At 42.6% G+C, this 22,603-nt stretch overlaps 1 protein-coding gene, 1 long non-coding RNA gene and 1 pseudogene across 9 annotated transcripts in view; all 3 read right to left on the reverse strand.

Annotated features, from left to right (window-relative positions):
- The window catches only part of LOC123286709 (small ribosomal subunit protein uS5m-like), a 363,347-nt pseudogene that overhangs the window by 86,343 nt on the left and 254,401 nt on the right, over positions 1 to 22,603 (reverse strand).
- Positions 1 to 22,603, reverse strand: part of LOC106838520 (zinc finger protein 2) — a 54,877-nt gene that overhangs the window by 25,308 nt on the left and 6,966 nt on the right. For 2 of the 8 annotated variants that reach the window (XM_044772883.2, XM_044772885.2), the window contains exons 2-5: positions 21,781 to 21,851; positions 20,220 to 20,346; positions 17,613 to 17,726; positions 14,214 to 17,104 (exon numbers count right to left, since the gene is read on the reverse strand). In XM_044772883.2, coding sequence (XP_044628818.1) covers positions 16,098 to 17,104; positions 17,613 to 17,726; positions 20,220 to 20,346; positions 21,781 to 21,813 — 1,281 coding nt within the window. In that variant the 5' untranslated portion in view covers positions 21,814 to 21,851 and the 3' untranslated portion in view covers positions 14,214 to 16,097. Of the gene's footprint in view, positions 1 to 14,213; positions 17,105 to 17,612; positions 17,727 to 20,219; positions 20,347 to 21,780; positions 21,970 to 22,603 lie in introns of those variants that run through there. The other 6 variants (XM_070511730.1, XM_044772884.2, XM_014852693.3 and 3 more) reach the window with 6 other exon arrangements.
- Positions 206 to 10,232, reverse strand: LOC123286708 (uncharacterized). Its single transcript, XR_011503872.1, has 4 exons — positions 10,127 to 10,232; positions 9,366 to 9,725; positions 5,623 to 5,707; positions 206 to 1,484 (listed from the first exon to the last, which is right to left on the reverse strand). It is a non-coding gene; the product is annotated as an uncharacterized lncRNA (long non-coding RNA).

The raw sequence follows: 22,603 nt of genomic DNA on the forward strand, positions 1-22,603 counted from the left end.
AGGACCATCTTTTCTGAGGTTTTTCATTCATGTCTTGTATTTTCAGTAATGACTTTACTTTTTTAGAAACATCCTGCTTTTCAGTTGAGTCCTGGCTCTTAAGTCTAGCCTTCTGGTATAAAACAAACAGAAAACACAGATATAACTGGGTTTGAGTGCTAGTGAAAAGGAAAACATTGTATATATATTAAGAAAAGAACAAATTCAAAATACTGCTGGGTTTATTGGTAGCTCCTCAGAGAAAAAACATTACGGGGAGGCTGAAAAATGGCAGAGGAAAAAAGAGGAATAGAGACCAGAAGTGGAAGGTGGGCATCTAGCCCACTGAACAAGTTTCAGTTATTCATTCATGAGATATTTACCAGGGGCCTGCTAAGTGGTAAGGAGGCATGGTAAAAGTCATTGGGACCCTAATGAACAAGACAGACATGGTCCCCACCCTTGTTATGCTTATATTCTACTAGACAGAAGACAAAGAATAAATAAACAAAATATAACAGATGGTGATAAGTACAGCAAAGGAAATGATGAATGAGAGTTGGAGTGGGGGCTTCTTTAGAGGGACCCTTAAGAACGGTCATCTAGAAGTGACATGTAAGCTGAGATCTGAAAGTTGTTAACCAAGTACACAGCCAAAAGAAGAGCATTTCAGAGAGAGAGATACGTGCATAAAAATAGGAGATACACAATGAAGCGGGGAAATGACTGGGCAGTTTGTTACTCGATGAGTGTAAACAGCAGAGAAAAAGTGGGGAGATAGGCTAGCACCTGAGAAAGTGAACTGTCAATGGCCACTGAATGGTAATTTAAAGGAAGAGGAGGAGATACAGTAAAGGATACGCAGAAAAGATAAGAAAGTGATATCAGAGTTGAAATGACGATAGATCTCAACCCTCCCTGCAAAAAACCCATTGGGGGCGGGCCTTGCTATGCACACTCCACTTATTCATTCATCTGACAAATACCTGAGTGTGTGCTCTGTACCAGGTACTGTTTGAAGTACTGGGGATACAGTAGCAAACAACAGAAAAAGTCTCTGATGGAGTTTATACTTTAACAGAGGGTAGGTGTGGACAGACAACCAACAAAATGAAGAAGTAAAACTATAGTATGTTAGGAAGACAGAGTCGGGAAGAGAGCCGGGTGGTGCAGGGGCTGGGAGGGACAAAGGGATGGAGAGGGTTCAATTTTACATAGGGTCGTCAGGCCAGGCCTGACTGAGAAGGTGGCACATTTGAGCAAAAACTTGAAAAAGGTGACAAGAAGGCCATGTGGCTATACATGGTACGAGTTTTCCAGGCAAAGGCCAGTGTGGCAGTGACCATCTCATAGGTCTATGCGATCCTAAGGAGTGGTCTCTAAGTGAACTGTCCAGCAAAGCCCCATCTGCCCAGCTCACACATTCCTAGAGAAGTGCTTCCTGGGACTTCTCTCTCTTCAGCTTCCTGATGATCAAGTTTCCATGGCTCTTTGCCTCTCTTCAACTGGAAAATCACATCAGATTTAAGAATTAGAAGTTCTGCTCACAGAGAACAAAATGACAAATGGCTATTTGGGATGGAAATCCCTAGCCAACTCAGGGTTTAATTACTTTCCTTACTCTCGAGGGAGGGAAATGGAACTATCCAGAAAGCACATGCTTATTTCTAGAAGAAGAGGCTAATTTCCCTTCTCTGAAGGGACGTCAGGACTGACTTTCTAGAAAATCTAATCTGTATCTATTGAAATAGTTCACTATTTTTCCCTGATAAATATCTAGGAACCTTCTCCAGATGAAACTAGTATTCTTGCAAATTGAGGGAAAATTCTTAGCTGAGGGGAGTGGAACACGGAGAAGGTTCTGCCCCTCAAGGAACTCAAGTGAAGAGGCCATCCCATTTTCTTTTGTAGTTTTTTAAATAAATTTTTATCCCTTAATTATAATTCTGTGCAATTGTATTGAATTTGATGAAACTAGAAATCAAACTGGAAGAGTTTTAGAAATATAATTCAACTTACGTACAGTTAATATAAAACACTTAAAACTGAAAACACCAATAAACAATTTTTTAGAAATCCTTAAAAAGAAACTATGATGTCTTTGGCTTTTAAAAATTTAAAGCAGTGACATTTATAAAGCCTTAATTTTCTGTGTTTAGTTTTTAAATTCATTATTAAATATTTAAGACATACGAAAGGCATAAAGACCAAAACAAACACCTACGAACCCACCATCTAACTTAAGAAATAAACGTTAACACCAAGATTGAAGCCCCTCATCTTCTGTTCCTTCCACCTCATGAGGGAGCCACTATACCAAATTTGACATTAATCACTCTGCATTTAAAAATGTGTTTCCTCATCTTCTTTGTAGTTTTTAAAATATTTAAAAATATTCCATGTTCATTGTAGACAATCAAGAAATCCAAAAAAAGAAAACGAAAAGTCACCTGTAAGCCTACTGGTCCAAGATAATTAGGCATAAAATTTTGGTGTAGATTCTTCCAGACTTTTTCTATGCATGTAAATATATGCTATAAATGTACTCAAGTTCCAATCATTTTGTACCCTGCTTTTATCATTTAACAATATATCAGTAATATATTTCTAACTGTATAAATATCATCCTCAAGGTTCATACAATACTGTGGTCCATTATGGATGTACAATAATTCACTTACCTAAATCTCTATTACCAAGTATCTATGTTGTTTCCATTTTTTCACAATTTTAGGCAAAATTGAGATAAACCTTTTAAAAAAATTTTTTCCCTTAGGATAATTCCCAGAAGAGAGCATACTCACTTTCAGTTTTACCTAATTAAAGCTAGGGTCTCAGTCCAACCTTCCCTTATCCAACAGATTCCATCCATATCAAAAAGGCTGTTTCCTCTCAGCCCCGGGTGTCCCTCAGGCTGCATGGAGACTTTACCGACACGACAGCCACATCCTTGGCCACCTTGCTGAACTTTCTTGCCCCTGGCCTTAGGAGCTTCTGTGACTTGGACTCAGCAGTTCTCCTTAATTCTGTTTCAGTGTCCTGTTCTGCCTACTGTTCTTCTGGTTCATCTACACTGGTCCAGGGAATTCTGGCATTATCTCAGGCTTTCCTCTCTTATTTTAAAAACTGTCTTGTGTGGGGTTGGCTCCGTGGCTGAGTGGTTAAGTTCATGAACTCGGCTTCGGTGGCCCAGGGTTTCACCAGTTCGAATCATGGGCGTGGACATGGCACCACTCATCAGGCCATGCTGAGGCGGCATCCCACATGCCACTACTAGAAGCACCCACAAGTAAAAATGCACAACTATGTACTGGGGGGCTTTGGGGAGAAAAAGGAAAAATAAAATCTTTAAAAAAACAACAAAAAAACTGTCTTGTGGTTCCTTTTCCTACAAGATTCTGTATGCTCCCTCTATACCTCTCCTTCATTACTCTTCCTTATGACTGTAATTCATGCTCTTTTGAATGATTTTTGACATCTAGAGGAACCTGTTCTTTACCTCTTGGTAAGGAGGTAGGATTTTATTACTACTTTCCTAGGCAACATGTTTTCAAAGCAGTGACCGAATCCTAGTACTAAGACAGGCATTAAACAGAAACAAACAACAAACAATAAATAAACTCACAAACCATCTTTCTACCCTTCCTAGGGATCTATCCAAACATGTACAATTCTGCCCCAGTGAGAAAAGAAAAGCCATATTCTTTGCATGCACACACAATGGCAGATTCTGAGTCACTGAGGAAAGTCATGCTTACCCAAAGAAACAAAATCCTGATGGTTCTCCAGCATCACCTCCCCGTAAAGGGCGATTTAAGTAGGAACCAGTTGTTTCACTTATCCTTTGAGAATTTCACAGCCACATCCTTAAATTTGAGTGACTTTTGAAAAGACAAACATATCCTTACTCACCTGTATGTCTTCTTTTATGTCTCACTGAGGAAGAGGAAAGACGATAGCACTGGAAGACGTATGGGATGGGAAAGAAATGGTTTTTACGATGTCAAGGGCACTGGATATTTTAAGGAAGAGGTACAGAGCTGTGACTTGAGTCAGGAAACTCTTGGTTATGGCCCCATGCCATTATATTCATGGCAGAACCTCCAAATTTCAGGGACACTGTCACTTGGCCTCAATTTTTAACTCTAAAATGAAAGAATTAGGTTAGATGATCTTTAAAGTCTCTTCCAGCTCTAACGCTAATGGATCCATGAGATCTCAGCCTGACTAACTGGTTTTCAGGTCAAGGGAAGACCCATGATGAGTGTATGAGTAATAAAGGATACTCTAAAGAACTGAAACCAGAAAAATGGGATCAAACATATAGTTCCCCTTTGAGGTTAATATTCAAAATATACAAAGAACTCATACATCTCAACAACAAAGAAACAAAAGACCCAACTGACTAATGGGCAAAAGATCTGAACAGACATTTTTCCAAAGAAGATATAAAGATGGCTAACAGGCACATGAAGAGATGTTCAACATCACTAATTATTAGGAAGACGCAATTAAAAACTACAATGAGCTATCACCTCACACCCATCAGAATTGCTATAATTAATTGTCTTATAATTAATAAGACAAGAAATAACAAGTGTTGGAGAGGATGTGGAGAAAAGGGAACCCTCAGACACTGCGGGTGGGAAGGTAAACTGGTGTAGCCACCATGGAAAACAGTGCGGCGTTTCCTCAAAAAATTAAGAATAGAACTACCGTACGATCCAGCTATTCCACTGCTGGGTATTTATCCAAAGAACATGAAAACACAAATGCATAAAGATATACGTATCCCTATGTTCATTGCAGCATTATTCACAATAGCCAAGACTTGGAAACAACCTGAGTGCCCATCAACAGATGAAGGGATAAAGATGTAGTATGTATACACAATGGAATACTACTCAACTATAAAAAAAAAGACAAAATCTTGCCATTTGCGACAACATGGATGGAACTTGAGAGTAATTATGCTAAGCGAAATAAGTCAGATGAAGAAAGTCAAATACCATATGATTTCACTCATAAATAGAAGATAAAAACAACAACAACAACAAACAAACACACAGATGCAGAGATTAGATTGGTGTTTACCAGAAGGGAAGGGGGGAAGGAAGAGGGCGAATGGGGTAACTGGGCACACGTGTATGGTGACAAATGCTAATCAGTCATTGGGTGGTGAACATGATGTAATCTACACAGAAATCGAAATGTAATGATGTACACCTGAAATTTATATAATGTTATAAACCAATGTTACTTCCATTAAAAATAAAAGGATATAGTGCCCCTTTGAAAGGAAGATAACATCCTGTCCAGACAAGAGGATTCAGAATTTTTATGAAAGTTCTCTAAGCACCCCCTGAACCACTGGGCCGATTGCTAAGGGCAGAGCTGCCTCAACCCTCTGCTCCCCAACCATTACAAACTCATGACGGGGCCAGTCATTAAGGCTTCATGAAGGGCAGTTCAGAAGGAAGGTCCCTGCTGTGTTGTACGGTGAGGAAGAAGAGAATCTAGAGCCAGGAGGATACTGGTGAGTACTCTCAACGGAGCCCATCTTTGACCAGCACAGGACCTGTCTCTCAGGCATCTACACTCTGGATGGCAAGGGAGCTCCAGACTGAAGCAAGTCCAACTCACCTGCCATCTGGCTGCTAGGGTCACAGCTGCCATTCTCTCCTCTTCTGTGTCCTCTTGGAAAAGGCCCAGTCCAGAGACTGCAGAGCTAGAGAAGAAAACATGACAGAGACCAATCCCATTTTGTAGTTGTCTGACCCAGGCTAAAAATCTCTCCAAATCAATTAGGTTTGAAACAGCCCTTCCTCCCAATACCCTACTAAGAGCAGAGCAAGCCTAGAGGTAAACTCGCCCTCTCCCAGGGTATGGATATTATGGATATTGCCACGACTTTGTTCCTGAGTTAACAGATTCCTGGGAACAGAACTCTGTTCAAGCATCAGAAAACTATTAAAAATCAAATAATTTACACTGAAGTTAATTTTTACCCCATCTTATAAATCTACAATCAGCATTGTGCTCTGTAGTATTTTGACATAAATAAGCAATTTAATAAATAACTCAATTTGACTTTTAAATTCAATATGACCAGGAGGATATACTAACTTAAGGACCAGGAGGATATACTAACATAAAGTCAGTATATGCTTATACTAACTTTTTTTTTTTTTTTAAAAAAATGCTAGTGTGAAGCCTATATACTCAAAAATTAAAAAAAAAAAAGCAAACAGATGACTGAGTCTTGGTCCAGTTTTGTTTATATCTAAGGAACAGAAATACATTCAAGCCAGCTCAGGTAATTGGTGTGTTATTTTTAGGGTACAATGGGCATTATAAAGATATTGTATTCAAACTGCACGGTGGCCCCTGCTTGGGTTTGAAGAGCATCAGTCTCTGTCCTAATTCCTTCCTGATTGTCAAGGGTCCCAAGTACAGGTTCAAGAAACGGACTGGGTCCCATCCAGCCAAGAAAGGGAATCAGAAGCCAGATGCTAGAAATTCCCGCCAGTCTCTTTGTTAGGGTCATTTTTAAATGCAGAACTAAGAGCATGTCCTCAAAATGATACCCAGCTATTCAATGTTCAGTCCAAGACTGGATACCATTGCTTCTCCAGCAAGGGTAAAAGGGCAGCAGGACCAAATGGGATGGACTGACTGACCATGACCCCTGCAGCACTGGCTGGTATCACAGAGGACCATGGGAGATAAAGTATTAGCCAGAGAGCTGGGGTATCTGGAGAGTTATGGTCACCCGCAGAGGCAGATGGACCCCATCCAAAGTTTGGTTCCAACGTTGAAACTGATGACGCCACACACATACACCAAGAGGATGAAAAGGTTCATCACTTATGTAATTGAGGTCTCTGGGGAGAGCAGGGCAGGCCTCTCAAGCAGGTCCAAAATGGCTTGAGAGAAGGAGCAACGGAGACTGGCCTGGGTTTTTATTGTAGTTATGGGGTAGGGCCAGGGTGAGGGTTCCCACATGCCTGTGAGAAGGGGCTTGAGTGGTTTGAATCTCCTGCCAGTGCCAAAGGAGAGAGCATTCAGGCTTCCTTATCAGCTTGTCCAGGTGTGGGGCACAAGAAGAAGAGGAGGTGTGAGGATTAAAAGCTGTCAGCAGACCAACATCAAAAAATGCAAGCACACTACACAGAGTAAAGAGACATCTGGGGCAGGACGGAGAACCTCTGTCCCCTTCTCTCCAGCCCTTCTCATATTTAGGCCTGGTATGGAGACAGCCTCATGACAGAAAGGCACCTGGAAGACATAAGAGGTAACAACATTCTCACAGGAAAGATTCGTTTGTCTGACAGGAGTTTTCTTCTGAAAATCTGAAAGACCCTTCCAGGAGTGGAGCCAGGACCAATGGTCTCCCCAGATTTGTCCACAAGGAATTCCAGAACCAATATTCTCCCAGGTTTTTATCACAAAGCCTGTTACAAGATGAAGTCAGTATGCAGGAGGGAGGGTAGAAGGCTGGAAAAAGAAAGAGAGAAAGGAATTAGGGGTAAAGGGACCCATTAGTGTGCATCTGAGGCAGATTCTATGTGATACACTGTTATACAATCCAATGGGATAAGTCACATTTGGCATCGTCTTCTGGACTCCAACTATGGTTGTGATCCACTACCAATGAGATTCTATTTCTTTTGTTAATAGACGTGCTCTATTGGATACTGAAGGGATAAATGGTGGTGGTACACATCTTTATCTCTTGCTCCTTGAGATCTCTAGACAGAGAACCTAGGTATGCCATCTTGAACATTTAGCATGGCAGGACATTTAGAATGCTATTACACTACAGAAATATAACAGTAAGATATATTTATGCTTTCTACGTGGGCAGGGCTTCTGACCTGTACCTAATGGTGAACCACAAATGAGAACGGTGCTGGAACCAAGACTGTTCTCTAAAGCCATCAAGGGCTACATGGGTCTTACATCTCTTTATCTCTCAAGAGAATGTTCTCGGAGAACATTCTTCTCTATACAGACACGGTTCAATGATGTCTTTAATGCCCAGTCCTCCTGAATTTATTGGTCTAATACCCACAATCAATTGACTATTGTCTCTGTGTCTCCTAGTTGGAATTCTCAAGACACTGTTGGTTGTTGGCCATTGAGAGCCTAATGGTCTCTGATCATGTTTCCACTTCTTGCCCAATCAGCTGTAGCGAAGGAGCACGAACAAGAGCAGTTCTCAGAGAAAGGGACTATGGCCAGGCCAGGCCTACTACTCTATAGAAAGTAGTTTTCTGAGTAGCAGTATTTCAAGGTGACAGGCAGCTAGCAGCAGCTATTGTTCTGTCTTTTGAGCCGTGCCAATACTTCACACTTTTCAAGAAAATACCTTTACCCACCATCCATGTATTAATAAAAACTGAGTCCATTTCTTGGCCAGAGCTGATTGGCATCTGACCCAATTAGAGCCTTTCCCCTGGAATTTTGGAAGTGAAACCAATAAAAAGAGGTCAGTCTCTTCTGAGGCTCCATTTGAGGGCAGGAAAACCTGGGAGCCCTTGGTAGTCACATCTTGTCATGCCATCTGAGAGCAGAAAAAGCCAGTCAGCAGTGACAGGCAAATATGAAGCCTAAGTTCGTACACAGAGGTAAGGGGTTAGGAGAGGGTCCTGAATTTGTTCTGGCCCTGGTTCAGTTTACAGGCACACCTCCAGTCCTCTCCATGAGTTCCATGACCTACCCAAGGAGGCTCAAAATCAATCCCCCTTATACAGGTTGGAGCTGGGTGTCCATAATGTGCAACCCAAAGAGATCTAAGACAGGTAGCAGAAGCAAGCTTTTACTTCCTAGTTCCCTCACCTGAGGTTTCATTGTTCATATTCTGCTACCACAACCTCTCCTCTTAGAGCTCTTTGGGATCCTGGGGGTGAAAAGCATCCAATGTAGCTCACAAAACCAAAAGGTGGTCATTAATCTTAAGATGCCCACCAATGTCATGAAAATAAGCTGTGGATGTTTCCAGCCAAGCCTATAAACTCTTTTCCAATCCACTCCCAAAAGAATCCACATCACGAAATGAAGATTAGGGCCATCATCTTTTTTCCTTTTCCTTTTTTTTTTTGGCAAGGAAGATTGGCCCTGAGCTAACAACTGTTGCTAATCTTCCTTTTTTCTTCAGGAAGATTATCCCTGAGCTAACATTGGTGCCAATCTTCCTTTATTTAGTTATGTGGGATGATGTCACACCCGGCTTGAAGAGTGGTGTGTAGGTCGGAGCCCGGATCCTGCCGTGAACCCCAGGCCCCTCAAAGCCGAGTACATGAATTTAACCACTACGCCACCGGGCGGCCGCAAGGGTCATTATCTTTGAACTCTAAAATTTCTCTCAATCACCGAGTACGTACCGTCTTATACTATAGCTATTTGTGTCTTTGTTTTATCTTTCCACGTAGATGATGAGTCTTGGGAGTCAAATCTTGCTTTTCTCACACTAAGAAAGCTACTTCCACATATTTGGTATTCAAGAAATATCTGCAGACTAATTGAAATACCAAGTTTTGCAAGAAAGTCTGGTTGGGGTGGCAGAGCAGTAACGTGAATTATAAGAAGGAGCACTTTGGCCAGCGACAACAAGCCTGGCGGACGGGATTGAAGCCTCGACCAGGTCCAGGGAGCCGAGACAAACGAGCAATCTGAGGGGCTTTCCGAGAAAGACTGATCAGCGGGAATCAGCGGAGTCAGTTCAATCAGGGTGTGCGGAGCCCCTATAAGAGCAAGCAGGAGAAGGATCGCACTGCGAGCTCGCATCACGGGGCCGCGGAGCTGAAACGCGCCATCCCGCCAGCGGACACGCACTGCGGAGCGCGGGCCTGCGCACCCCAAGGCACGTAGTCTGACGCTCCCGCCCAGGCTATCTTGGTCTCCCTTCAGCTCGCGGCCACGGCGTCATCCTGAGGCGCGCCGGGCCGCAGCTGGCGCCTTCTCCCCTGCCCCGCAGCAGGCCAGATCGAGGTCGGCCTGGGGGCGGGGGCCAAAGACAGTTCGAAAACACCCCATTTCCACTCTCACGTCACCGCGCTTTGCATCCCTCCCTAACTCCCCTCCCCTTCCTCAACACTTCCTCGACCTGACCGCACTCCCACCACACCCAGTCTCAGCTCTTCACCTGGGGCTCCAACCTGCTTGCAGCGACCCCATAAGGCGCAAAGACCGCAGAGTGCCGGTGCAAAATGATCTCAGAAAACTACGATTCCCAGAGGGCCTCGGAAGTAGCGGCGGAGTCGGGGCCCCGCCCCCTTGCAGAGGCCCCGCCCCCCAAGGTACGCCGGTGCATCATTGAAAAAGTGGAACTGCGACCCAGAGTAAAAATGGAGGAAAGCCGCCGAGTGAACAGCGAAAGCTGTCTCCTAGCCCTGTTCGCTTGTCCCAGCTGGACCTGCTGCCCTGCCGCGGATGTCTCTGTTTCCTAGGCAGCTTTCTATGCAGTTTTCCAAGAGGATATTTTTAAACTTTCTCTACTGTCCTCAGGCACCTGCTACTTTATCTTCTCCCTCACTTCAGGGGGAACGGGGTGGAGAAGCATCAGAGAGAATTCCCATACTTGCCTGTAATGAGATCTACAAATGTGTCTTTCTTCACATCCATTCTTTCTGCCCTAATTGTGGCAATAAACAGAGCTATCCCTGGGCTTTGCAATTACATCAGTCAATAAAGTCCTTTTAGGCTTAAGCAAGTTGGGGAAGCATTTTCTGCCTCTTACACCTGAAGGTGTTCTGATAAATGTTCACATCCTCTAACATTTTTAAAGAAACCTTCCCTCAGTCTCACATCCCACTCCAACCACCATTCTCTCTCTCTCCTTAGCAAAGCCAAACTACTCAGCATTACGGATACTTGCTATTTCTACCTGCCACTTCCCACTCATTCCTTAACCGAATTCATTCCAACATGGCCTTGGCGCCACCATCCAAGCTACCGACAAACACCACTGGACGCTTTGTCTTTCCTTACCACTTAGCAACACTGAATGCTTTTTCCTCTTCCTAAAAGTCTTTTCTCTTAACTTCTGTGACACTGCTGTCTTCTGGCTTTCTCTGACCTCTCTATCCTCTTCTATTCACTCTGCTTTTATGGGCTCTTCCTCTCTTCATGTCCCTTAAATCTTGGTGTTCCTCAAGGACCTGTCCCAGGCTCTAGTCTCTTCCTACACCACACCTTCTATATATCTGAGATCACTCTTTTCAGTGTCAGTCTGCCTACAGAACATTCCCACATATGTCTGGATATTTCACAAGCATCTCAAGCTCATTATATTCTAATGAACTCACTCTCCACCCTCACATCAGATACCTTGGCTGCACTGCCTCATATTCTCTCGAGCCAGATTTCATGCCAGCCATGCTGCAACAGCCACTTTTGCACAGATATAATCAGATAACAAATCACTCAGTTGTACCCCATACTTCTCACTTTCCTCCCTGGAGTTTCTCTGACTCTGCAACAAAGGATGACTATAGAAACCCTAGGTATTCATGCCGCAACACTTAACCAATGGGGGATGGGAACTGGTAGATAAATGCTCCCCACTTCCGTATTAAGGGCAGACAATTCTGAGGCTCATTCAACATAACTCCCCAGGTCCCAGTCGGACTGAGCCTCAGTTGCCCACAGCATTGACCAACTTGATTACATACTCTTGTACTGGCTTTTTCTACTTCTCTTTTTGATACTTATCATTAATGTAATGAGTAACTTCAGTATTCTAATTATTTAAATCTTGATTTATCAGATTATAAGGCAAAAAATTCAAATATCTCGGTGGTAGGACAAGAAAAGCAAATTGCTATTGTGTTAAGCAAAGTTAAATTTACTATTAGTGGATCAATTTAATGGGTACAGACAAGAATGTGTTAGCTAGATCAATGGCTGCATACCAGTCAAGGGGCGACTTGCAACTATCTTTCAACATAGCAACACGGTGAAGCACAGAACTGACTACAGTTGTCTCCACTTCATTAACTTTTCTGTAATATCCATAATAGTTAACTTCCAGGATCTAGCTTTTTGACCAGCCATAGCAAGGAATCAGAAGGGAAATGGTGGGACAAGTCACTCTCAGGTCCAACAACTTTATCATCATGGCTGCAATTTTCCTCACTGTTTTATATTTACAACTTTGGTGGGGGAGCTCCAGGGGTTTCTACTGGGCACATTCATTGCCAGCACTCACTCATACGTTGCCCATTCTAATAGAGCATCCTCCTCCCTCCAGAATTGTAATAAACAGATTCTTATAGCCTGCTCAGAGAGAGGTGAAATGATCCCATGAAGTATCTTTTATCTTTCACTAACTGGCAACCTTAGATACTTCCTCCTCCATATCTTTGCTGGGTTGTTAGAGGTTCATTAAGCAACGTCTCTTCTCCACTTGAGTCCTGATCCAACTCAGAGAGAACAAAGGAGCCAGGCATACAGAGATCAAAACAGCTGTTTTGAAAGTTGTTGAAAAATGTGTCTGAGAGATGGTGACAACAGGCTTTCCAGGCCTGGACCCCACCCAGACACATCCTACTGGGAGCAGAAGACTGCCTGCTGTGGGTGCAGACTGCTTGCCACATGGCCAGAGCAAGCATCCCTCCAACATCTCTGATGATCAAAATAATCCCTTTACTTTTTACCTCTAAAAGTTCCTGATTATACGAAACTGTGCTGTACAATACAGTAGCCACTAGCCACGTGTGGCTATTGAGCACTTGACATGTGGCTAGTCCAAATTTGAGATGTGCTGTTAAGTGTAAAGTACTCAAAGATTGTTTAAAAAAAAGTAAAATATCTCAATAATTTTATATTGATTACATGTTGAAATGATATTGAATGAAAAATTTAAAATATTTGAATGGAATTCAAATACTGAATGAAATATCAAAATTAATTTCAACTATTTCATTTCATTTTAAAAAATATGGCTAGTATTATATTCCTATTGGGCAGCGCTGATCTAAAATACCTAGACAGAGACATACAGTCTCTCCAAACTGACCTGGTATTTAGTGGTTCTGGAGTGAAAAGATTCTGCAGTTTTCCCAGGCCAGATCTGTGTCCTTATACTCCACATTGGCACCATGCGATCTTCACGCTTCTACTATCAATATGAGCTAATATATACATCTCCCCAGTACATTCAGAATCTTGCAAATGAGTATTCAGGGAAGCACCCTCACTAGGATACCCATCACCCCAAATCAACACGGTCCACTTTGACTTCTGCCTCTCTACCACAGGAGTCCCACTTCAATAATGTAGACCACTAAGGAACTTGACATCCACTGCTGTCTTTCTCTTGGACTTCCTGAGGAATCATCGTTCTTTTTCAATATGTTGTCTGATGACTGGCACTGGGTAGCCTTGCTCCCCAGCTCCTCCTTCGCCTCTAATTTATGTAAGACTTGAGGGTTAATTTATTCTAGAAGAACAGGCCTGGGGAAGAGTGAGGGGGGTGGGTGCAGCAGAGCTCAGAAGCGTCCTAACACCCAAGATGGATTTCTGGGCTGGAGTCCCACCAGCTCTCTGTCCAGGCTTCAGGGCACCGATTTTCTCTATCTACCACATTCTCTTCATCTCAAGGTTCCCTAGCATTGCTGATGCTTTTCCTTGAAGAACTCATTCATGGAGTGCTTCTGTTAATTCGTGTGGTAAGTATTCAATTCTCTCTCAAAACTTAGATAGGGCTTATTTAAGCACCAGAGAGATTGTTTCATTTAAGTCTTAGGCTAAAACCCTACAGACACTAGCAAGTCCTTTGCCTTATAGCTTAAGAATGCTGGCACACTTCCAATTTGACCAATTTCTGATTCCAGGATTTGACCTTACTAATGGCCATTCAGTGAAGCTAAAACCTCAAAATTTAAGGCCTCCAATACTGCCTGCCCCATTGCGAGATTTCAATTAAAAGGGAAAATGGCCCTTTCCTCAGAATTTTTAGCTGGAGAGGCAACAGTACTTCACATTAAAAAAAAAAAAAAAAGCTCTGCTGACCACCAAATTTAGAAAGAGAACAGAGGGAGAACCATGGATTTGTTCCCACTCTGTTTCATTATCACTGTGCTGAAAGGTCCGTTAGAATTCTGAATTCGTTCTGGTCTCATCTTGCTGACAATGGCAGAATATCTTAGGGAAATACTTGACCTTCAATTTACTTTTAACAAGGCAGTAAATTAGAGTCAGAACTCTCAGAGACAGTCATTAGCCAAAAGTTTGTCAATAGTCTCTTTTATTTTCTACTTGACATTGTTAAATAATACCAGATATTTTCCACTCTGATAGATTCTGCACTCTGTAAAGTGTTTTTCCTCAACTTGCTTCACCAGTCCACACGTGAAGAGTCTTCCCTGCTGCTCACTTGCTCTAAGAAGGGTAGACCAATAGGTTTGTTGGTAGGTTGGGGAGGGGTCTGTTTGGCAATCCAACTTCTTGAACTGGACTTTAACTCCCAGGAGAAATGCATCTTGGTCCACTGGGATTCATGCAGGGTGAGCTAATTCCAGACAGCCTTTCAGAATCAAGTCCTCTTCCAGCCTTCACCTTAAGCAAATAGAAAGGGAACACAGATGCCTAGAGTGAAAGTTGCCTAGTGCCTGACCTTTAATGAAATAAAAATATAGGGTTGGGCCCAGGGAAAAGCTTTGGGAGTGAGTACTTAAGATTCAGCAATGTGGGATCACATCAAGGCAGATCTTAAATATTCAGAGAAGCTTTCAATAAACTGGGAGCTATTTTAGGTCTGGAGTAAGGCGATGATGGGCAAGAAGGGGTCATTTGGAAAGACTGGACTAACAGTAACAAGCAAAATGGAACTTGTGACAGAGGCTGTTGATGTTAGCCAAATATTGAGGTACTCGTTTACTTTCCTAGCCTCTTGGTGCTGGGTTCTGGTTTATGAGATGTGGACAGAAGTAATGGTCTTTAAAAACATCCCAAAACATCCTCCAGCTTTCTCTTCCATAACAATCTTGGAGGCAACATGTTCTAAATGACCAGGATGGAGTAAGACAGATTGTCTCACACCAGATTTTGTGTGAGAAATGTGTCTTTGATTATTTGGGAGTTAAGTTGTCATGGCACCCTAGCTTAGCATACCCTTCTTCAACAAAGAAGAGGGAAGAATCTGCATCAGGAAGTGATAAAGGAATAGGCTAAACTGTGAAAATTCAGAGAAAGGATATAAATCCAACAGGTGTTTTAAATAGAATTTGGTAAGTAGAAAAGTCATTACTTCAGGTAAGTATTTACTGAGCACCTATTATTTGCAAGGCACTGTGTGAGATACAAAGACAAATAAGTCACACCTCCAAGTGCTTACAATCTAGCTGAGGAGATAATACATGTGCATAAATTATAAAACAAACCCTATAGCCTAATGGTAAAGAAAAGACTTTGAATGAAGACCTGTATTCAAGACTTGGCTTCACCTTTTACTAGCTGTGTCACATTGGGAAAATTATCTAACCCCTCTAAACTTCAGTTTGCACGTCTGTAAGGTGAGGATAGTAACAGTACATACTTCATAGGATTGGTGAGAGGACTAAATAATGTACTCCTTGCAAAACTCTCAGCTGAGTGCTTACCCCATAACAAACCTCAGTAAGTGCTAGCTCCTAGTAGTAGTGGTAGTATTAAGAGACCTAAGAGGTGGGACACAAAAGAACAAGGTCAGTGCCCAGAAGAGCTCCAAGAGAGAGGGTCTAACAGCTATAAAGAGAACTGCTCTGGAAACAACAGTGCTGCTCTGATATAATTTGGCCTTTCCCCTCCTGTTGTAGCCTCTGGTTATTTAAAGTGCAGTGATACCTGGGCCTCAGATAAGAGGTGTGTCTGAGGATTGCCTCCTAACATTTATCCTATTGTCTGATGAACTTCTGCAAAATGTTGACTCTTCAGTCACATCCTAATTGCCAGCATCCCACATTGCTTCTATAACACAGTAGGTAGAGTGTTTATTCAAACACTGTGGTAGCAGAGGCAGGAAAGAAGAGTAGTAGCCAGAATAGGTAGAATGATCAAATGATGGATTTGTTTAAGATGGGGAAGATCTATCTTGAGTTTTAATGGAGGCTCCTTGACTAAAGCTTTCACCCAACTCAGTCTATTCCCTGTTTGGCATAACGCCGCTGATGTTGAATAACTGATGATTTAGAACTGAAAACTTTTCCACACACGCTGCATTCAAAGGGTTTCTCTCCTGTATGAACTCTCTGATGTCGGGTGAGCCGGCATCTTTGGCTGAAGGCTTTCCCACATTCACTGCATTCATATGGCTTGTCTCCAGTGTGAATCTTCTGATGTTGTGTAAGGGATGAGCGGTCAAAGAAAGCTTTCCCACACTCATTGCATTGATAGCGAGGCTCTCCAGCATGAGCTTTCTGATGTCTGTTCAGTGATGAGACCCCATAGAAGGCTTTCCCACACTCGTTACATTCATAAGGCTTCCTGCCAGTGTGGATTAGCTGATGTCGAGTAAGAATACTTTTCTGGCTAAAGGCTTTCCCACATTGGTTACATTCATAAGGACTTTCTCCAGTATGAATTCTCTGGTGTCGAGTAAGGGACGAACGGTCAAAGAAGGCTTTCCCACACTCGTTGCATTTAAAGGGCTTCTCTCCAGTATGAATTCGCTGATGTACAGTTAGGGACGAACGGTCAAAAAAGGCTTTCCCACACGCGTTGCATTCATAGGGGCTCTCCCCAGTGTGAGACATCAGATGTCTACTGAGACTGCTCCTGTGACTGAAGGCTTTCCCACACTCGTGACAGTCATAGGGCTTCTCTCCAGTGTGAGTCCTCTGATGGCGGATGAGGGATGAGTGATCAAAAAAGGTCTTGCCGCAGTCACTGCATTCCTGGTCTCTCTCTTTAGTGAGAATTTTCTTGGGAGGGGTTGACCCTTGCTGCAAGCTCTCCTTCTGGGAGAGGGACTTCTTGTAGGTCTCCACTGCAAGGCTTTCCTTCTCTGTTTCCAACTCCCCCTCCAGTGCATGAACTTCAAATTTAGGACACAGAGGATTTTTTCTTCCAAGCTTTTCCCTCAATGTTCCTTCTGATTTTTCTTCTTCTGAAGCACCTTGAATCTCAGGTTTAGTCTCCCAGCCTGGAATGGACAGAAAATACAGATGCAGTTTCTTTCCTGGGCTAGCAAATATTACAGCAGAAAGAAGAGATACTATGATAAATCTGAGAAGTACTATATGGTCACTGCATTGCTTGTTCCCACAAATAGTCTTATACTCTAGGGAAAGACCAAGACTTGGGAATGAAGAAGGCAGGGAATAGAACTGATAGTGGACATTTCAGAAAAGAGGAGAATTTCCATTAGAGGATAATTAGGAGAGTATGCTAAGTGGAGGCGATAGTGAGGAATGGGAATATCAAAGTGTGACTTGGCTACGTGACAGATCTGAGAAAATAAGCATTTGGTGAATAAAGATGAATAACACTTCAAGGAAACATGAAAGCTGGTGGGTGATAGTGAAGAAACACTAAAGCAGAAGATTTGATTTTGAGAAAAAGGTATTACCCAATACTCCCTCCCACAAGCACCCAAATAATAACCACAAAACAAAACAAAACTCTGCCCTGCTCTGTTCATACCCAGTTACCTAGAGAGACGGTCTCTGAACATTCCCTCTCCTCAGCTCCATGGCAATCAACTCTCCAAGGCTCATCCCCTCTCTTCAACTGAAAAATCACATCAGGCCGAGGAACTGGAAGTCCTGCACATGGAGAAATAAACAAGCCGTATGTGGTGAAATCACACAACTATTCCAAAGCTTAATCCCAGTGTCTAAGTTTTTCAGAGAGAAAATGCAAAAGGCAGAAAGTGCACACCAGGAATGCAGAGTACAAAGTAATGTGAAAGAATGCAGGAACCTCTGAACGGAGGTCAAGACTGAGCTTCTAAAAAGGAACAAGCAGGGGCTGGCCCAGTGGCGCAGTGGTTAAGTTCACACACTGCTCCAACAGCTTGAAGTTCGCAGGTTTGGATGCCAGGCGTGGACCTAGCACCGCTCGTCAAGCCATGCTGTGGCAGCATCCCACATAAAAAAAAAAATAGAAGAAGATTGGCACAGATGTTAGCTCAGTGACAATCTTCCTCACAAAAAACCCCAAAACTAAAAACCAAACAACAAAAAAACAAAATAAAAGGGAAGCAGCAGTATTTGGTCAGAAAGTTGATAAAATCCATTTGAATTAATATGTTTATTCTTCCCCATGAAGCAAATGGGATGCCCCTAGCTTTGGCACTGGTAGAACAGGGGGAAAGAGTCCTTGGCTCGGGGAAGAAGAGAATGAACAAAGATCACCTTGAGTAAAAACATGTCATGAAGGTGTCCATTTTTGTTTGTTTGTTTACTCTTTAGTATTATGCTTTTATTTAAACAAGTGGACCATGCTCATCCTAGGAAAATCAGGGGTATGTACAAGTAAAAAAATAAATAACTGTTTGTACTTTGTAGTCATTTTTTCTTTCTTTTCTTTTTCTATTCATTTTGATACTGAGAGATACCTATAGATAAATTCTGTTTAAGAACTGGATAATGACAATTATATCTCAATTTAAAAATAAATAAAAAACTATTGGAGAGACTTATTTGGAAAATAATTAAGACTACTCCATCTAAAATAATTTCTGTTTGATTTATTTTGACATCCACAAGTAGATAATTTCTAAATCCAACATGATTCACTATATATATAATACATATCACTCCAGTCCCTTTTATGTGTAAAAGATCATTTTGGGCAGAAGAGTCTCACTAAGAAAGCAAAAAAAGAAAAACCCAAAACAACTGGATGATGATATAATGCTGATTTGTAAATCCGACTTTTTCACATAATAATAAATTTAAAATATTATTTTATTTCAATTAGCACAGTTCCACCTCACCATTTTAATGGCTACATGATATTACACTGTATGGAATAACTATTTATTTAATCTCCTGCTGACAGATATTTCCGACTGCTTTTAATGTTTTGGTATTAACATACAATGGTATCATGCACAATTGTGAAGACCACAGGCTGTCAATCTCATTATTTCCTTAGGACAAATTTCTAGAGGTGAATCTGTCTAGTTTTGGTTATGTAAAAACAAGGATCCCCTCCTAGAAATGGTCTTGAGGTCTAAACTTCCTTGCACTGGGACCCCCGACTCAGGAAAGAGGCACTTTCCTGTGGGGCCCAAGGATCATCTATCCAGTTGCATGTTGATTCTCTGCTGACAAATGGCCACACCCATCACCTCCCTGTGGCTTCCTCTCTCTGACCTTAGGAATTCCATTTTCCCCAATATTTCATCCCACCAAAGCCTGTGACAAAGGCTCAGCAGTCTCCCTTAATGCTCCCCAAACATTCTACTCTATTTTCCATATTTGGCCTGTTTAAGCTAATCCAGGGGGTGTTATGCTTGCTTTTTTGACCTGTCTTGCACGAAATCTGCAATGTGACTTCTTTTACTGTCACCTGCTGCTTATTTTAAGCCTGTTTCTAAATGTGCACATTTCTCAGCCTCTTACTCTGGAAGCTCCTGAGAGCTTCTCATTACCTAGGAGCCCAATTTTACTTCTCACAAATACCTGACATCAGCAGTAGCTCTTAATTTTCCTTTTGTCACGTAAGTCTCTGTATTTGCAAAGTGCCTTCTGTGGGCATCTCTCTAAGACTGCACTTAAGACAAATATTCAAAATCAAACATTTCTATTGCCCTACTCTGAGGTACAACCTTGTATTCCCACTCCCACACTGCCCTCTTTTTAAAGGGAAACACTTCTTCACTTGCCCCCCAACCCTTAGTCCCCTGGATGGAGCTGAGTAAGCCACTGGACTGGTGAGTTGGGGGAAGGACTGGGCTTATGTAACTCAGCCTCTTCTGTTCACAGCCCTCTGGAGAGCCAGCTCCCTGCAGCAGGCACGCATTCTGCTCTACTCCTCCTGGCCTGGCCCTCTGTGTCACAGGGCAGGCTGCTGAGCAAGGGAGCCTGTGGTTGTCCAGCCTGCTTACAGCTCTGGAAGCAAGACTGTCCTATGCTGGGGTTCAGGACTCAGACGCCCACTGCGGCTGCACACCTAAGCCACATGCTCCTATGTGTTGTCTCTGAGTGGTTCAGAACTCAGGTGGGAGAGGAAGAGGCATCAATTTATTAGCCCCTCAACTCCACATTAACACAGTATACAGTCTAACTCATATGGGAAGCTCTCCTTACCCAATGAGACAATGCTCTTATAGTTCTCCAGCATCACCTCCTTGTAGAGGTCCCTCTGAATAGGGACCAGATGTCTCCACTCTTCATCTGTGAAAATCACAGCCACATCCTCAAATGTCACTGATTCCTGGAAACACAATCACATTCTCCCTTACTCATAATCCTTCTCTTTACATGGACCAGACAAAATTGTCATAAAGATGACAGCCTTGGAGGATGGGGAGTGGAAGGGAAATGATTCTGACAAAGCAGGGCTTTGAAGCACTTGGGGAAAGTGGCATAATCCCTCAAGACATGAAGTTCTCAGTCATAATCCCACACCACTATATTCATAGCAGAGCCTGTTAATATCAGAGGCTCTTTTTTCAGACTTACAGAAAACTTTCAAGAATAGAACAAAGAATTCCCATATACCCTTCACCCAGCTTCCCCAAACGTTAACATTTTCCATTTTTGCTTTATTTTTCTGTCTCTCTCCATATAAATACATCCTCCTATCTTTTTTCTGAACTTCTTGATAGTAACTTCACACATGATGTCCCTTTACTCAAATATTTCAGTGTATATTTGGTAAAAACAAGGACGTTGTCTTGCATAATCACAGTATAATTATAAAAATCAAGATAGCATTGATATTATACTGTTATCTAATCTACAACATTATTCAAATTTCACCAATTGCCTGGCTTTTAAAAAATTAATCATTTATTTTTGGTGAGGAAGATTCATTCTGAGCTAACATCGGGGCCAATCTTCCTCTACTTTGTATTTGGGTCACTGCCACAACATGGCTGCAGATGAGTGGTGTAGGTCTGTGCCTGAGATCCAAACCTGTGAACCTGGGCCACTGAAGTGGAGTGCACCAGACTTAACCACCACACCACAGGCCAGCCCCTTGTCTGTTTTTTTTACAAATCCTTAAAATAATGATGTTGATTAGATCATCTTCAGGATCCCTCTCATTTCACTCTGATGCTCTGTGACTCTATGATTGTACCTTTACCCCAATCCTATAACCCCAGATGAGTCTCCAGTGTCTCTGCAGAAGATCTAAGCCAGAGCACAGAATTCAAGACCCTCTGCCCTTGGGCAGGAATGGGGCAAGCCGCATGTCTCTACCCACACAAACTCTCTTTCAGGATTCTTTCAGCTTCACTGAGGTGCTTTACCGTGAGTGTCACATTCCCCTGCCAAACCCAACACTCCCTAGGATATGGGGGCTCACTCTCAGTCCATACATGGATGTACTACAGGGAAGTCAGGAATAGAACCAGCCTGCTGTTCCCGAAACCTTCTACTCAGACCCATACCATCGGGTTTTAGGCAAAATCACTCAGAGCGAAGGCCACAGGGGCTGCATGCCCGGTGATGGGCTAGTGGGCACATGTTCAAGGTAAGAAAAGATCCCTGAAGGATACCACAAGTCAAATAGCAAGGAAGCACTCCCATGGAGTGCTTAATCCACCTGGTTGGGTCCAATCAAAGAAGCTCCAGAACAGGGAAAGAAAAGTGGTTACATTCTGGAGACAGAGTATTTCAGAAACACAAAAGTCCACCTCACCTGGCATCTGGCAAGTGGAGACACAGCAGCCATTCCCTCCTGCGGCTCTCCGTGTAGAAAAGGGCAGAGTCCTGATGAGGCAGAGGTGTGCGATGAGAAAGACCGGTCTTGTGTTGTACTTTTCTGACCCAGGAAGCAAGAAATCTCTGTATACCAGAGAGTTATGTACTCACTCTCATTCTCGACACTCTACAAAAAGGAAAGGCAAAGGAAAGCAAGGCCAGGAGCAAGTCCACCCCATCCAAGAATTGGATCGAAAGGCTGTGGGTATTGTTATTCTAAACAAAATGTGGTGCTTGTTTTATCATGATCATAAAGACAAAGTTCTGTTCCTGGGAGTCAAGAACTTATTAAAGCTCATACTCTGTTTATAAATTCACATTCAATATTGCCCTAAATCATTACTAGACAAAAAGCATAAGAAATTTTATAAATGGCTATATGGACAAGTCACATCAAGTAAATACCTGTAGCCTCTTTAAAGGAAAAATACCTCATTCACAGCAATAGCCTGTGCTAAAGGAACAGCGCTTGGGCAGCCACGATTTGTTCCATGTGACCCTGTGTCTCCCTCCTGGAGCTACAATGATTAGGCCACAGGTGGGCAATGCACATGCTGACCAGTAGACTAAGATGTGATCTGGCTTGAAAAGATGCCACCCTTCCTCAGCAACGTGAACTAAAAAAATGTCAAGACAAAAAGTGAGTGATGAGCTGAAAGGATATCATGAGGGACAGAAGTAGCCATGAGGATGAGGGGAGCCAAGGTCACAAGGAAGCAGAACCCATGAGTACGTGTGAGGTACGAGGTAGAGAACAGGCT

This window comes from Equus asinus, chromosome 6, assembly GCF_041296235.1.
Source record: "Equus asinus isolate D_3611 breed Donkey chromosome 6, EquAss-T2T_v2, whole genome shotgun sequence".
In the NCBI taxonomy this organism is placed as follows: domain Eukaryota; kingdom Metazoa; phylum Chordata; class Mammalia; order Perissodactyla; family Equidae; genus Equus; species Equus asinus.